The sequence below is a fragment of the Oncorhynchus kisutch genome, linkage group LG2, assembly GCF_002021735.2.
Source record: "Oncorhynchus kisutch isolate 150728-3 linkage group LG2, Okis_V2, whole genome shotgun sequence".
NCBI classification, from domain to species: Eukaryota; Metazoa; Chordata; class Actinopteri; order Salmoniformes; family Salmonidae; genus Oncorhynchus; species Oncorhynchus kisutch.
This window is the reverse complement of record NC_034175.2, coordinates 19,224,958-19,240,345: the sequence shown is the minus strand read 5'-3', so window position 1 is coordinate 19,240,345 and position 15,388 is coordinate 19,224,958. Positions and strand designations below refer to the sequence as shown.

Here is a 15,388-nt window from a genome sequence, read left to right as displayed (position 1 = left end):
GATCTCCACATCCAAACCAAAGTTGCTGTCTAACAAGCAGTCTGTATCACCACACTTCTTCACAGCTGTGAAGCATGGGTCACATAAGATGCCTGAAGCGCATCCTGGGAATCACCTGGTGCGACCGTGTGCCCCATACAGAAATATTTGCAAAGACCAACTGCCATGATGCCATGATCACACAACACCAACTGCGCTGGCTTGAGCATGTCATTAGAATGTCTCATCTTGTCCGGCGATATGCTGAAAACGTTGCTGAAGTAGTGCAGCATCAAACCCACAGACCTGGAGGATGCTGTTGCTGACCGTTCCACCTGGCGGCAGCTCTGTCATAGCGGTGTACATAGTTGGGAGGAGGGGAGCACAACAAAACTGCAAAAATAGCTCAGGAGACATACAACCATGCCCCGCCAACACAGACTGCATATGCCCCACCTGCAATAAAGTTTGTGGATCTCGGATTGGATTCTACAGTCACCAAAGAATTCACAGTTAACTTAGAAGTCATCATCGGATACGATGGACAACCGTAATGTAACATACCATCTCTTACCTTCTCCCTATAGACTGTCTCATCGCTGTTGGTGATCAGGCCTAACACCGTTGTGTCTGCAAACTTAATGATGGTGTTTGAGTCATGCATGGCCACGCAGTCATGGGTGAACAGGGAGTACAGGAGGGGATTACGCACGCACTGGAGGGGCCTCCGTGTTGAGGGTCAGCGTGGTGGATGTGTTGTTGCCTACACTCACCACCTGGAGGAGGCCTGTCAGGAGGTCTAGGACCAGTTGCAGAGGGACATGTTCAGTCCCAGGATCCTTATCTTAGTGATGAGCTTGGAGGGCACTATGGTGTTGAACGCTGAGCTGTAGTCAATGAACAGCATTCTCACGTAGGTGATCCTTTTGTCGAGGGCAGTGTGGAGTGCAATAGAGATTGCATCATATGTGGATCTGTTGGGCAGTATGCAAACCGGAGCCGGTCCAGGGTTTCTGGGATGATGATGTTAGCCATGACCAGCCTTTCAAAACATTTCGTGGCTACAGATGTGAGTGCTACAGGGTAGCAGTCAGTATTGATTTGATTTAGGCAGGTTACCTTTGCATTCCTGCGCACAGGGACTATGGTGGTCTGCTTGAAACATGTATTACAGACCGAGTCAGGGAGAGATTGAAAATGTCAGTGAAGACACTTGCCAGCTGTTCAGCGCATGCTCTGAGTATGTGTCCTGATAATCTGAATGATAACCTGTTTAAAAGAGGTCTTACATCATCTATGAATCACACAGTCATCCGGAACAGCTGGTGCGCTCATGCATGGTTCAGTGTTGCTTGCCTCGAAGCGAGCATAGAAGGCATTTAGCTCGTCTGGTATGCTCACATCACAGGGCAGGTCGTGGATGGACTTCCCTTTGTAATCCGTAGTAGTTTGCAAGCCCTGCCACAACCGACGAGCGTCAGAGCCGGTGTAATAGGATTCGATCTTAGTCCTGTATTAACGCTTTCCATGTTTGATGGTTCATTGGAGGGTGTAGCGGGATTTTTTATAAATGCCCGGATTAATCTCCCGCTAAAGCAGCAGCTCTAGCCTTTAGCTCAGTGTGGATATTGACTGTAATCCATGGCTTCTGGTTGGGATATGTATGTACGGTCACTGTGGGGAACGACGTCATCGATGCAGTTAATGAAGGCGGTGACGGATGTGGTAGTATACTTCTCAATGCCATCGGATTAATCCTGGAACATATTCCAGTCTGCAGAAGAGTCAGGCCAGAGATCACAATGGAGGGCATGCCATGGACCCCAGATGACCAGATGATGATGTTCTGCAATCATTCAAGTCTTCAAACAGAGTAATACAATTCACAAACTTTATTTTTTTAGCAAAATATATATTTACAATATGATATTGAACACTTTAAAAGTAGCATGGCACTGTACAATTAAGTTAAATTAAAATGCATAAGCAGTAAGTATACTCAAAATATAACATTTTTTAAGTAAGGTCCAAATGTCTACTAATAATAAGCAGTACACATAAATGTAAAGAACTGTCTGACACAAACATCTAATACTTAGCTCTGGCTTAATCACCCTGTAATATCCATTTACAGTATGTCATGGCACACCAATGGACATTATCTGTAATGTTATGCACTTCCATTAGTTTCACTTCCACCACCATATTACACAAAGAAGAAACACTGAGCCACTATCCATCACACAATACCAGATCACAATCTCAGTGTAAGGCAGTGCATTAAAATATTCAAATCAAAACACTAAAGACATAACTGAAAAGTCTAAATGGTTCCTACAGTATTTCATCTGGAGAAGGGACAACATGCATTTGTTTTTTAACCACACCCCTTGATGTACAGTATAAACTGCCTCAGTTTTACCCCCAGCTGCTCCCATGCTCTTTAGCCACCTGCTGCTGCAGGGTCCCACATGGCCCAAAAGAGGGGGTACCCAGGTACCCATAAGAGGGGGGGCCCAGGTCCCCTAGCTGGCGGAGGGACTTGCACATGGGGCAGGGGTAATCAGAGAGTCCCTCGATGTCCTCAAAGGCTAGGTTGACGATCTGGTCTGTGCAGGGGTCACAGTAGAGGTGGCCACAGGACAGGCGTTTCAGACGGGCTTCGTAGGAAATGCAGCACTGGCAGTGAGGCAGGTCTGGCCCCAAGGAGAGAGAGCCAGTCAGGGAGCTGCTTTCCAGACTACCTGCCTGGCTGGAGCTCAGCTTGCCTGGAGACCTACAGAGGGGATGAGAAGTTAGGGGTTGGACTCTGGGTAAGAGGTGTGTAATGTATACACAGGGAGTCAGGGAGCAGGCGCAGAAGGTGAGTTTAATAATGATAAACATGAAGAAAATACAAGACAGGATACGCGTACTGAACGTGACCAAAACCCAATACTGCCGGATGACTGAGGATTACTGAGGGCTATATGAAGGGAAAGTAATCAGGGTGGTGATGAAGTCCAGGTGTGCTTAACAATGGGGAGCAGGTGTGCGCCATGATGGTTGCCAGGTTTACGCAATGTGGGTTGCCAGGACTGGTAGTTAGTAGACCGTTGACGTTGAGTGCCCGAGGGAGGGAGCAGAAGTAGGCGTGACAAGGTGTTTGCTTAAGTGCAATGGTAAAGACTATACAGTGCAGTACTCTGAATCTTTTAAAATGAATTTATCCCAAACAAATGCTGTGGGGCAAAATGGTATGTAAAAGCATCATATAAGTATAGAAACTATCATTCAGCAATCCTGAATAGAAAACACATATCATACATGCAGATATCATTGCATTTTCAGTACGATATACACTGTATGATATGTTTTGGTTTAACAAAGGGTTTCCAACAAAGTCAGATGCATTTCTGGCTACATTTGTGGTCATGTAACACATTATTTCATACCTTTCATAATGTGTCTCATGAAGACAATACTGGAGAATGGAGGTAAACCTTTTTGCTTAACAAACCTTTTGTCGTAACAACTAAAGGATGGATTTCTTCTTCATAGCAAATATATTGTTACAATTCACAAACTCTTATAGAGGGGGGATCAAATAGATGATCCATATGCTATTAATCTAGTCTTAAAACGGAAATGAAATATTACTTACTGCGATATTGACACTCTGACTCCATAATATACCGAACAAAATATAAAGCGCAACATGTAAAGTGTTGGTCCCATGTTTCATGAGCTGAAATAAAAGATCCCAGAAATATTCCATATGCACAAAAAGCTAATTTCTCTCCAATTCTGGCGCAAATTTGTTTAGATCCCTGTTAGTGAGCATTTATCATTTGCCAAGATAATCCATCCACCTGACAGGTGTGGCATAATCAAGGAGCGGATTAAACAGCATGATCATTACACAGGTGCACCTTGTGCTGGGGACAAAAGGCCACTAAAATGTGCATTTTTGTCACAACTCAATGCCACAGATGTCTCAAGTTGAGGGAGCATGCAATTGGCATGCTTACTGCAGGAATGTCCACCAGAGCTGTTTCCAGAGAACTGAATGTTCATTTCTCTACCATAAGCCGCATCCAACGTCGTTTTAGGGAATTTAGTTCAACTGACCTCACAACCACGCCAGTCCAGGACTTCCACATGCGGCTTATTCACCTGCGGGATTGTTTGAGACAAGCCACCCAGAAAGCTGATAAAACTATGGGTTTGCACAACTGAAGAATTTATCCACAAACTGTTAGAAACCTTCTCAGGGAAGTTCATCTACATGCTCACCAGGGTCTTGATCTGACTGCAGTTCGACGTTGTAAGTGACTTTAGCGGGCAAATTCACACCTTTCGATGGCCACTGGAGAAGTGTGTTCTTCACGGATTAATCCCGGTTTCAAGTGTACCGGACAGATGGCAGACAGCGTGTATGGCGTTTGTGGGCGATCGGTTTGCTGATGTCAATGTTGGGAACAGAGTGCCCCATGGTGGCGGTAGGGGTATGGTATGGGCAGGCATAAGCTACGGGACAACAAACGCAATTGCATTTGATCAATGGCAATTTGAATACACAGAGATACCGTGACTAGATCCTGAGGCCCATTGTCGTACCATTAATCTGCCACCATCCCCTCATGTTTCACAATGATAATGCATGGCCACATGTCGCAAGGGTCTGTACACAATTCTTGGAAGCTGAAGATGTCCCAGTTCTTCCATGGCCTGCATACTCACCAAACATGACACCCATTGAGCATGTGTGGGATGCTCTGGATCGACATGTATGACAGAGTGTTCCAGTTCCCACCAATATCCAGCAACTTCACACAGCCATTGAAGAGGAGTGGGACAACATTCCACAGACCACAATAAACAGCCTGATCACCTTTATGCGAAGGAGATGTCTTGTGCTGCATGAGGCACTGGAAAATGGATGGTCACACTAGATACTGACTGGTTCTGATTCATGCCCCTACCTTTTTTTTTAAGGCATCTGTGCACAACAGAAGCATATCTGTATTCCCAGTCATGAAATCCATAGATTAGGGCCTAAATAATTTAGTTAAATTGAATGATATCCTTATATGAACTGTATCTCGGTAAAATCTTTGAAATTGTTGCATGTTGCCTTTACATTTTTGTTCAGTTGTAATATATAATGGCATAAAAAACTGTGGGATATCATACAAACAATTATGGTCATTGGGAAAAATTAGATTTTCTCACACTCACCTCTGTGAAGACGCCGAATCCTTAAAACAATCGAAGCTCAGAGCCGCTAAGATTCTCCATAAAAGGTCCATACCATTTCCTCTCATGATAGCGCCAATATTTCATCGACCTGGTTTCTGGGCCACATCCTCTTTGCGTCTGTCTTATTTCATATGTTACAATCTCTTTAGTCCTTAAAACCACCCTATCTAAATATGAAATTTAGGCAAATCCAAAAACCATAACAAATCAGTATCGTTGTACTAGTTCCAGTCGAGAAAAAATGAACAACGTTACAATGGCGATTTTTCCTCTACCTACAGTAGGTTACATTGACACCAAGTAATACACCGCACGCGAACAGAAACGGAATACGAAGTGGAGCAGCTGGAGTAATCAGGATAGACTAAAAGCGCGCACGACGTAGACTAGATTTGACCAATGCCATGAAAACGGGACAGTTGATATTGATCTTTACGTTATTTATTATCATACATGGAAAGTCAATAGGCTACACTTGGCGTTTCGGAATATAGCAATAAATGAATTAAATGGTCTGACTCCAAACGCGCATAGGGGTTTTCTCTTTATGGGCCATGTTCATGTGTTCTTGTGGAATATCGGGTCATTAAGATGCGGCGATCGCCACATGAAGGCATAACTTCACAAGGTAACCACATGGTGGCGATACATACCTGAGCATTCTTTGACTAAATTTACTGTCCCACTGAGTTTTAATGTCAGCTATGGGCTACAATCAATACGTTTTTAATTATATAGTCAGTCAATCGTTTTAACTTTACGTTTGAAAAAAATAGTTGTTCCAATGCAAGTGTTCTATTATTTGTCTTATATTGTTATCATAAAGTATGAAATTATAAGGCAGGGATGGAAATGATGATGCCACTATTGTGCTCAGGAAATTGGATCTCTTTGTAATTAAATTAGGTGTTCTTGGTAAACTAGCACTGGCTAGGCTCACTTTTGTTATAGTACAAATATATGACACAGTCCTATATTCTTCTAAATTAAATGTAATAACAGGCAAATAATAGTAAAATAGCTGCAAATAGCAATGAAGACCAGTGGGCAGTGTTTACTTTCAGGCACATTTGTTTGTTAAGATTGTAATCTTTTCTGTCAGTTATGTGGGTCTCACACCAGCCAGCCCATCTGCTGACTGGTTTGGGGGCAATTTGTGCAGCTGTGTGGGAGTGTTGATCAGGTCTGTCAGTTTTCTAACAGGTTCCTCTGAGGGTGATGCATGGATAGCTGTTGCTCCTCCCTCCACTGGAGTCTGGACCACCTGTGGAAATGATGTCTAGTTAAGATACAGTACAGCATTATACGCACCTACTGCAATACAGGATGATCATTTTACTCAGGTTTGTGTGTGGTTGCAGTGATACAGTGATTATAAGGATTATAGTATTATATTAATATGAATTTAGTTTAAGTATTATAGATTGTAATGGAAATTAAATTTTGGTCTCTGTTCATTACAGTATTGTTATCATGCAATTTCATAACATGAAAATCATATAGAAACATGTTTTGTTTACTGTAGCAATAGGCAACACAACTTCCCCAAACATCTTTTAATGTGTTTCATTAAAAACAGCATGGCCTCCCTAATGAATTCTAAGCTGGTATCACCGCACCCTGAGAGTTCCATTTCCTGACTTCTGTTCTGATTTTAATTGTATGCTTTTCAAGTATGCTTTCCAAGTTGGATCGTGCTACGAGGGAGAAGTCCCTTGGAACTCTAATGCAGATCTCTCACATCAATGCTGATTAAATAACAAGGCAGCTTTAATCTGTCGACTTTTGACCCCAACCAATCAGATCTCTCACCAACAAACCGTGCTGGAAATGATTGGAAGACAGTGACACGTTGCTGGAAATTATTGGAAGACAGTGACGAAGTTGCACTGTACTACTCCCATATGTCAGCCAGGGTGGAGGGAAGAGTGTAAGAGAAGCCATATAGCTATTCAAACATAATGCCAGTCATGCACTGAGCATCCCACTGGGACTGAGTGCAGAGCATCAGAGGTCAGGAGTACTATGGGGTGTCCTGATGTCCTGTTCCCATCATCATCACGGTCATGTGACCGGTTACTTTGACAGCTTCAGTCAATCACTTCTCACTTTATGTGAATGAAAGGATATAGGCTTATCTAATGTGGAATCAGTGCAGCTATTGGGGAAAATATAGGAGTATAACTGTTGTGGTCAATAGATACCAGCCTGTAGGACCTGTCCAAATGGCAGCTGGCCATCTCTGAAATAGACTGTGGCTGGTGACTATAGTAACGCCTGAAGCTAAAGGCCAGGAACTCATCTGGTCTGATGAGATCAGGGTTTGCATTTGGCATGGCAATATGTAGGCTTATTAGGGTTAGATGTATGGTGCAGTGTACAGTTTGGTAGTGTATGTTAGTCTATTTTGGTGTTACAAATTATGGTTTGCGCAGACTGTGAATACCCAATGAATTTACAGCAATACCTTTCCTGAAAGATTTTACACCTTTTACTTCTCCCAAATGATTTATCAGTCTTTTACAAACACAGTATCAAACAGTATCATTTCTCATGTCCAATTATAGCCAGGAGCTGCAGCTCGTGTAGGCAGAGGCATCTCGTGCACAGCTCAATGCACCAACAATTTGGTGAGTATGGCGAGAAAGACGGTCGAATCCATATCAGTTTGGGCAGAAATCTATAGCGTCTATAATATTGCCAAATATGTCTTCAAATGCTCCGGTGGTTTGAATAATTAATGAATGCCACATCACAAACAGAGTACGGTTCCATTGACATTCTAACGTCCACACTGTAGCAAAAGAAGAACACCCTCTCCGAAGAGAATTGTGTACGCGAGACTAGAGGGATGGATGCTCGAGAGGAGGGGGATGCTCGAGAGGAGGGGGGTGCTCGAGAGGAGGGGGGTGCTCCAAGAAGGATGCTGTGTGGTAGGGTAGCGTACGACGTCAGCCTTGTGCACACAACAGGGTTATGTTGTATTCTAAACTGGGTAGGTGACCACAGAACAATTTTCATAGACCGGATTTAACACCTTTTGATTTTTTTTTAACACGGTGACAACCTTATTCACAAATAAATACAGTTGAGGTCGACTGGAAAAACGCCAACCTTCTCTACCAAAGGTAAGGAAGAGTATAAGTCTCAGTTACATTTATTTGCCGTAAATTTCGTCATACTCGATGTTTATCAAGAGCATTTAGGGTAGTATTGCAATAATTATGTTAAATAGCCTAGTCAATAGTTTTCCACCGCTGTCCACGCCGAGCTGCCGAGGTTATTTTGAGCGATAGCAAGAAAGCACAACCGATAGGAAATGACCCCCCACCCCATCCCTAAATAGCCTGTTAGTGAAATAGCCAGAAGAGAAGTCAACGTCTGTGTGTAAAATACAAGTGATATACATCCGTTTCTACAACAAAAACAACATATCTCCAAAGAACGAATAGCATTTCTAATGCCACCAAATTTGGTCCGGTGGTCTCGTGCGTAATAATGTAAACCTGCATCCCTGCTCCATCCCCGTGCCATCACATTTTAGCCATTATTACTACTGAAAACTGAGGTCTTCTCAAGCATGACATAACCTGGCTAAATATAGGCTACAGTGCATTTACGTATAGTGGTGAAGACTCTTCCATAGTTTAGTTTATGGTTAATTGGCGTTGATTTAAATAATGACTCTCACCTTATCGCCTCGCCCCTTCACCAGTCTGGACTGCTTGAATTTGATTTGATGATTGGATATATTCACCCTGAACCATAAGGTATAGGCTGCACACACCGTTGAGCATCAGTGAATGTTTTTTTTTACCATAGGCTATATGTAGACTGTTTATTATTATTTTTAAGATAAGCGGCATAAACGGCTGCGTCCTATTCATTACGCGTAGAACGCGATAAATGACCTTGCGCTCTGTGATCTCGAAGATGAACGGAACTTGCTTAAAACTTCTTTTTTTCTTTGTCAGTGCAGTGTCGCGTTATTTCTGCGACAATGACCTTGTCATTTAAAAACATGACACATAGGCCTATACAGTCGATTTTTGAAGGCATCTTCGGGTTGTCCCAGCGTCTAGAATGGATAGGCTACGGTTACTGATTGACATGTTGGCCTGATAGAAAGGGCCTTCAGGGAAAAATATTCGATCTGATTGTAAAATAATTTGACAACAATTGACACCTATCTCTTTTACAATAATTTATTCACAATCATTGTTACATTTTGTTTACTAGGCTATAGCCATAGAATGTTGTTACAATGTCCATGTGTTCTCACCTTGGATAAGATCAACAACAATATGGCCTTTACCAATATAATGATAGCCAAATAAAATAAACATTTATAGGCTAACACACTATTTATTAAGATCGAAATGTGATTGGAAGATTGGAAGCTTTGTGATTTACATCAGTTCATAATCTAATTGACTAGGCCTATGGATTGGATTACAGTGCTTGCCAAATAGTGACACAGTATTTACTACCCTCCCTTTCATTTGTTATGCTTGTTGTCAATCAAGTCCTGCTGTAGCTACTTGCAAAGCCTGTTGGTGACTCAGATATATAAATGTATGTTTTTATCTAACCTTGCAGTAATTCCTCCGTCAGTCTCTTGGCTGATTCCCTACTCTTTTGATACTGCAATACTCATTGTAGTGTAACCTTAAGAGATTACATCTGAAAGGTGTGTGTACTGTAGAGTACAGGGTAAAACAGAATACATTGAGAATGACTTGGCAGCTCAGGTTGATGACAGCTACAGTCATGCCCATGATGATACATTCCTCTTCAGTGCATAATCTTCATTGGAGTTTTGATATTACTCCCTCTGTTGTTTGTGCTTGTTCAACAACCCTTTGAAGCCAGACGAGCCATTGCTAAAGTGGTGTTAAAGGCAGAATTCATTAAATACAGTGGCTATTTGGTCTCCTTTAGCTGTGTGTGATGTGGCACAGAAGTACAATCAAGTACATCAAGTACCAGCAAACTGGGGAAGTATTGAGACATCAAGCTCTGGGTGGTTATACTAAGGGAGAGTTGATCTAATCGATACAACAACAATATAATGGAGGTTATCCATTGAAGAGAGAGAGTATGGTGGATATGAGACAGCAGCTCCAGCATCCACAGTTAGCCAGACGACAGGGAAGGGAGCTGGACAGTTTGGTGGTCTTATTTTCTGCCTGCTACCTCTGCTGATTAGGGTGTGCTCTGGGCTGTCCTCAAAGATTAGACTTGTCACAAGTTACAACTTCACTCTGCGGTGGCTGTGAGCACTGGGGCTTACTGCATTAACATAACACATCCTAAGACAGGCTGAAATAGCCTGTGGACCAGCAACACAGACATTCAACTCATTCCCATCCACCAGTATCCAATACATATCGTTGAGATCACTTGCTCAGTGCAGGTGTTGCTAAATTTAGACAGTCCACTTCCATCACCACCTAGCGACCCAGAAACACAGGCCATCGGTCAAATACATACTTACGTGTTTTACATTTCTACTCTTGTAGATTTACCGTACAACTGAGAGATAATCAATGCCTTTTTTCTTCTCAAAGCACATTACCATCAGTCTTCCACTGACAGCAAATGTGCTTTTAATCTGCCATATGGGGTATCTACCTCGGAGGAACGTAATGTTGTAAACCAAACGGTAAAGTGGTAGTAAACCACACAGTGTAGCTGCACAATAGCAAAACAAATAGCCCCAGTGCACGCAGTACTGGAGAGCAAACATTGTAGCTGTAAAGTAGCCATTTCAAACGCTTCACATTGGCTAATTTCATCAGAGTCCAACAACAACAAATGGTATTAATCCATTGCATAACACTGAGCATGGAGAGCTTGCCATATTTTCTATATAATGCAGTGGTGAGGATATCTGCATAGAGAGTACCCCAGTCCCCAGCATCATCATCTTCTCCTCCCATAATCCCTGCAGTATATTCTTGGGTTCTGTTAGAGAAATTACCTTCTCCTCTCTGGTATTTCACTGCAGTGTACAATTTCCTGTTTGTAAGATTCCTTTTCTCCAGCAAGGACGCTTTATACTTTCCTCTCCAAGCTTTCAATGTCTTCTCATATTTCAGTTCAAAGCTTGGCATTATTGTGTTAGCATCTACACCTGCTGCTACATTTGAAACAGTAGATTGACGACAACATTGTTGTTAATGAGTCATGAAACGACCATGAAAATTGTAAAAACCCTCTACATATCTATTATTTCATACGTAGGCATTACAACTCAGGCATTACAGTAGGTATAATCAAATGCCAATAGCTTATATTAGAGAATCAGAGCCTCCGTTTAACGGTGGACAGGAGTGGTACAAAGTAGTTCCCCTTGACATGGATACCACCAACATCCAATTCAAGTACTGGACTGTTAAAACCTATGGACCGTTACATCATTGAAGGGTATAACAAGTTCATTGAGTTGTCTCCCTCTGCATATATCACCCATTTCCTTCCCTTGTTACCTCTCAAAACTGACATGAAGAAGCCCTCTCAAATAGTACAATATTTTGTATATTCAACTTTTCTGTAGCAAGGGCAACTGCCACAGATGCTTATAATTCACTTTTTCATTATAGGTACTGCGACTGCATCCACAGCAGTTTTTTCTTTGAATATCCATATAGCAGTGAAGGGAACTAAAATGGATGCTGGGATGACATGCTGTTTGACATGGTGTTGCTAGCTGCTGTAGTGAGCCCAGGTTGACTATGTACACTGAGAGGTTCCGCCCAGGGAAAGATGACAATGATGACGTGACTCATGTTGGGCTGTGCCCTTTCCAGAGGGGACCTCTCTCTCTCTTTCTCTGCAGAACCATGCATACTGTCTAGGTGGGTGGAGCTACTGTTTGATCCATGAAAGGAGCGTGTTTACGCACATCCAAACATGGCACTGGAGCTGGACAGAAAAGAACAGCTAAATAAATAGATGTTGTCTCCTCTCTGTTTGCTACTCCTGCTGAACAGCATCTCATCATCCTCTCTCAGGAATACTTCCACCCTGTAATGCCCAACCCAGGAGTGTCCAGCCTGTGCAGTGTTCAGGCAGCAGGGACACAATGTAATCAAATAAAGAAATACATTTTTCTCTGGGACTCTTTCTAGGTACAGTACCAGTCAACAGTTTGGAGACACCTACTCATTCAAGAGTTTTTCTACATTGTAAAATAATAGTGAAGACATCAACACTATGAAAAACACATATGGAATCATGTAGTAAACCAAAAAAAAGTGTTTTATATTTTAAATTCTTCAAAATAAATACAGCCTGGAGGTGTATTTTAGGTCATTGTTGAAAAACAAATGATAGTCCCACTAAGCGCAAACCAGATGGGATGGCGTATTGTTGCAGAATGCTGTGGTAGCCATGCTGGTTAACTGTGCCTTGAATTCTAAATAAGCACCCCCACACCTCCTCCTCCATGCTTCACGGTGGGAATCACACGTGCGGAGATCATCCGTTTCATAAAGATAAGGCGATTGTATCCAAAAATCGCAAATTTGGATTCATCAGACCAAAGGACAGATTTCCACCGGTCTAATGTCCATTGCTCATATTTTTTGACCGAAGCAAGTCTCTTCTTCTTATTGGTGTCCTTTAGTAGTGATTTCTTTGCAGCAATTCGACCATGAAGGCCTGATTCACGCAGTCTCCTCTGAACAGTTGATGTTGAGATGTGTCTGGTACTTGAACTTTGTGAAGCATTTATTTGGGCTGCAATCTGAGGTGCAGTTAACTCTAGTGAACATATCTGCAGCAGAGGTAACTCTGGGTCTTCCTTTCCTGTGGCGGTCCTGATGAGGGCCCATTTCATCATAGCGCTTGATGGTTTTTGCAACTATACTTGAATAAACTTTAAAAGTTATTGAAATGTTCCGGATTGACTGACCTTCATGTAATAAAGGATCGGACTCTTTTTTTTCAATTTTCAACTAAAATGACATACCCAAATCTAACTGCCTGTAGCTCAGGACCTGAAGCAAGGATATGCATATTCTTGATTCCATTTGAAAGTAAACACTTTGAAGTTTGTGGAAATGTCAAATTAATGTAGGAGAATTTAACACATTCGATCTGGTAAAAGATAATACAAATAAAAAAACAAGTTTTTAATTTAAAAAAAAAATCATCTTTGAAATGCAAGAGAAAGGCCTAAATGTAATATTCCAGGTTAGGCGCAATTTAGATTTTGGCCTCTTGATGGCAGCAGTGTATGTGCAAAATTTTAGACTGATTCAATGAACCTTTGCATTTCTGTTCAAAATGTTGTGTCAAGACTGCCCAAATGTGACTAATTGGTTTATTAATACATTTTCAAGTTCATAACTGTGCACTCTCCTCAAGCAATAGCATGGTATTCTTTCACTGTAACAACTACTGTAAATTGGACAGTGCAGTTAGATTAACAAGAATTTAACGTTACACAATACATGTATGTTTTGTTCGATCAAGTTCTTTGTTATATCCAAAAACCTCAGTTTACATTGGCGCAATGTTCAGAAATGCCTCCAAAACATCCGGAGAAATTGCATAGAGCCACATCAAATAACAGAAATACTCATCATAAACTTTGATGAAAGATACATGTTTTACATAGAATTAAAGATAAACTTGTTCTTAATTTAACCGCTGTGTCAGATTTCAAAAAAGCTTTATGGCAAAAGCACAATATTCAATAATCTGAGAACATCGTTCAGCCACAAAAGCAAGCCATACATTTACCCGCCAAGTTGTGGAGTCAACAAAAGTCATAAATAGTATTATAAATCTTCACTTACTTTTGCTGATCTTCATCGGAATACACTCACAGGACTCCCACTTCCACGTTTTTCTCAATTACATCCATATTTATGTCCAAATACCTCCGTTTTGTTTGCGCGTTTAGTTCACTATTCCAAAGGCACAATGCGCGAGCACAAAATCCAGATGAAAAGTCCAAATAGTTCCATGCAGTTTGTAGAAACATGTCAAACGATGTTTACAATCAATACTTAGGGTATTTTTATAATACATCTTCAATAATATTCCAACCGGACAATAGCGTATTCATTACAGAGGAAAAAGAAGGAACGGAGCGGCGCGCCCGCGTGACCGCGCAGTAAACAACTGATTGGCCACAGCCTAGTCCACTTGTTGAAACAGCTCTTATTTGACCCCGTTCCACAATAGAAGCCTCAAACAACTTTATTGTTGTTGTATATTGCCCACATCGTTGTAGACTACTGTAAGCTGAATACATTTGACCAATGTCCTGTTGGTGGGAGTTTATCACCTCACGCGCCTATAGATCATCACTTAGGGATGACTTGGCTGCTGCACCTCTGTCCTTGTGCTCAGACAACCAGGCATGAATAATGGATGGGTGTTTCGATCGGTCCAGGCCACCCCTGGACGCTCAGACCAGAGCAGTTAATAACTGATGGATGTTTTGAGCAGCCCAGGCCACCCCTGGATGCTAAAACCAGAGCAGCAGATATCTGAATAATGGGAGAGAAAAAAGGAACTGAGTCATAACTTAGCTGTCTAAGTAGATCATATTTCGAAAGTTACTGTAAAAACCTCACCTCACCCTTTCCTATTTTCCACAACTTTCTTTTTCAAAATGATACTCTTTTCTCTCCTTTCTTTGCAGTTTGTGGTAGATTGACATTAAATAAAATGGTGTGTAAGTGCGTGCGAGCTTGTGTGCATGTCCTCAGGGGAGTCCCAAGGCTCTCTACCTTAGTCTGCCTTGCCTCAACAGAGCACTCAATTGTCTTCCTAGACTTATTCATTGAGGGCAATTCAATGACTTTATTACTTGTCTAGTCTATCATGTTGAGTATTCTCCAAACTGCAACTCATGCAACTTTCGCCTCGAGTTAGATGAAGTGAAATGGTATTGGTTTAACCTCTGGTCTTTCAAAGCGGCACCTCATCCGCTCCAAGGGGAACCAATTTAAACACATTTACTAACAAGCTTTCTGGTATTGAGGAATTTATAGAAATCAAAAAAAGACACTCACAAGAATGTGAATTTGATCTCTCGCTCGGTGTGTACACTGGAAATGAGTAATACCTATCAAAGTGTTATTTGCTCCCTGTTGAACAGAAACATACTCCCAATCAAATAGACTTGACTAGATACACATCCTCCTCA

At 41.7% G+C, this 15,388-nt stretch overlaps 2 protein-coding genes across 2 annotated transcripts in view; one reads left to right on the top strand and one right to left on the bottom strand.

Annotated features, from left to right (window-relative positions):
• Positions 1 to 1,856: 1,856 nt before the first annotated feature.
• On the bottom strand, positions 1,857 to 9,122 carry LOC109901995 (uncharacterized). Its single transcript, XM_020498040.2, has 3 exons — positions 8,912 to 9,122; positions 5,200 to 6,484; positions 1,857 to 2,755 (listed from the first exon to the last, which is right to left on the bottom strand). The coding sequence occupies exons 2-3, from the start codon at positions 5,283 to 5,285 to the stop codon at positions 2,398 to 2,400; spliced, it is 444 nt and encodes a 147-aa protein (XP_020353629.1). The 5' UTR covers positions 5,286 to 6,484; positions 8,912 to 9,122; the 3' UTR covers positions 1,857 to 2,397.
• The window catches only part of LOC109908778 (synaptic vesicle glycoprotein 2A), a 47,389-nt gene continuing 40,107 nt past the window's right edge, over positions 8,107 to 15,388 (top strand). The window contains exon 1 of the mRNA XM_031789868.1: positions 8,107 to 8,348. The gene's annotated coding sequence lies outside the window, so the exon portion shown is untranslated. The remainder of the gene's footprint in view (positions 8,349 to 15,388) is intronic.

Excerpts from the sequence above, each read along its gene's own strand:
- LOC109901995 (XM_020498040.2), bottom strand. The coding sequence starts at position 5,285 with ATGAGAGGAAATGGTATGGACCTTTTATGGAGAATCTTAGCGGCTCTG. Across the intron at positions 2,756-5,199 it reads GATTCGGCGTCTTCACAGAG|GTCTCCAGGCAAGCTGAGCT; the intron begins GTGAGTGTGAGA and ends TCCCCTCTGTAG.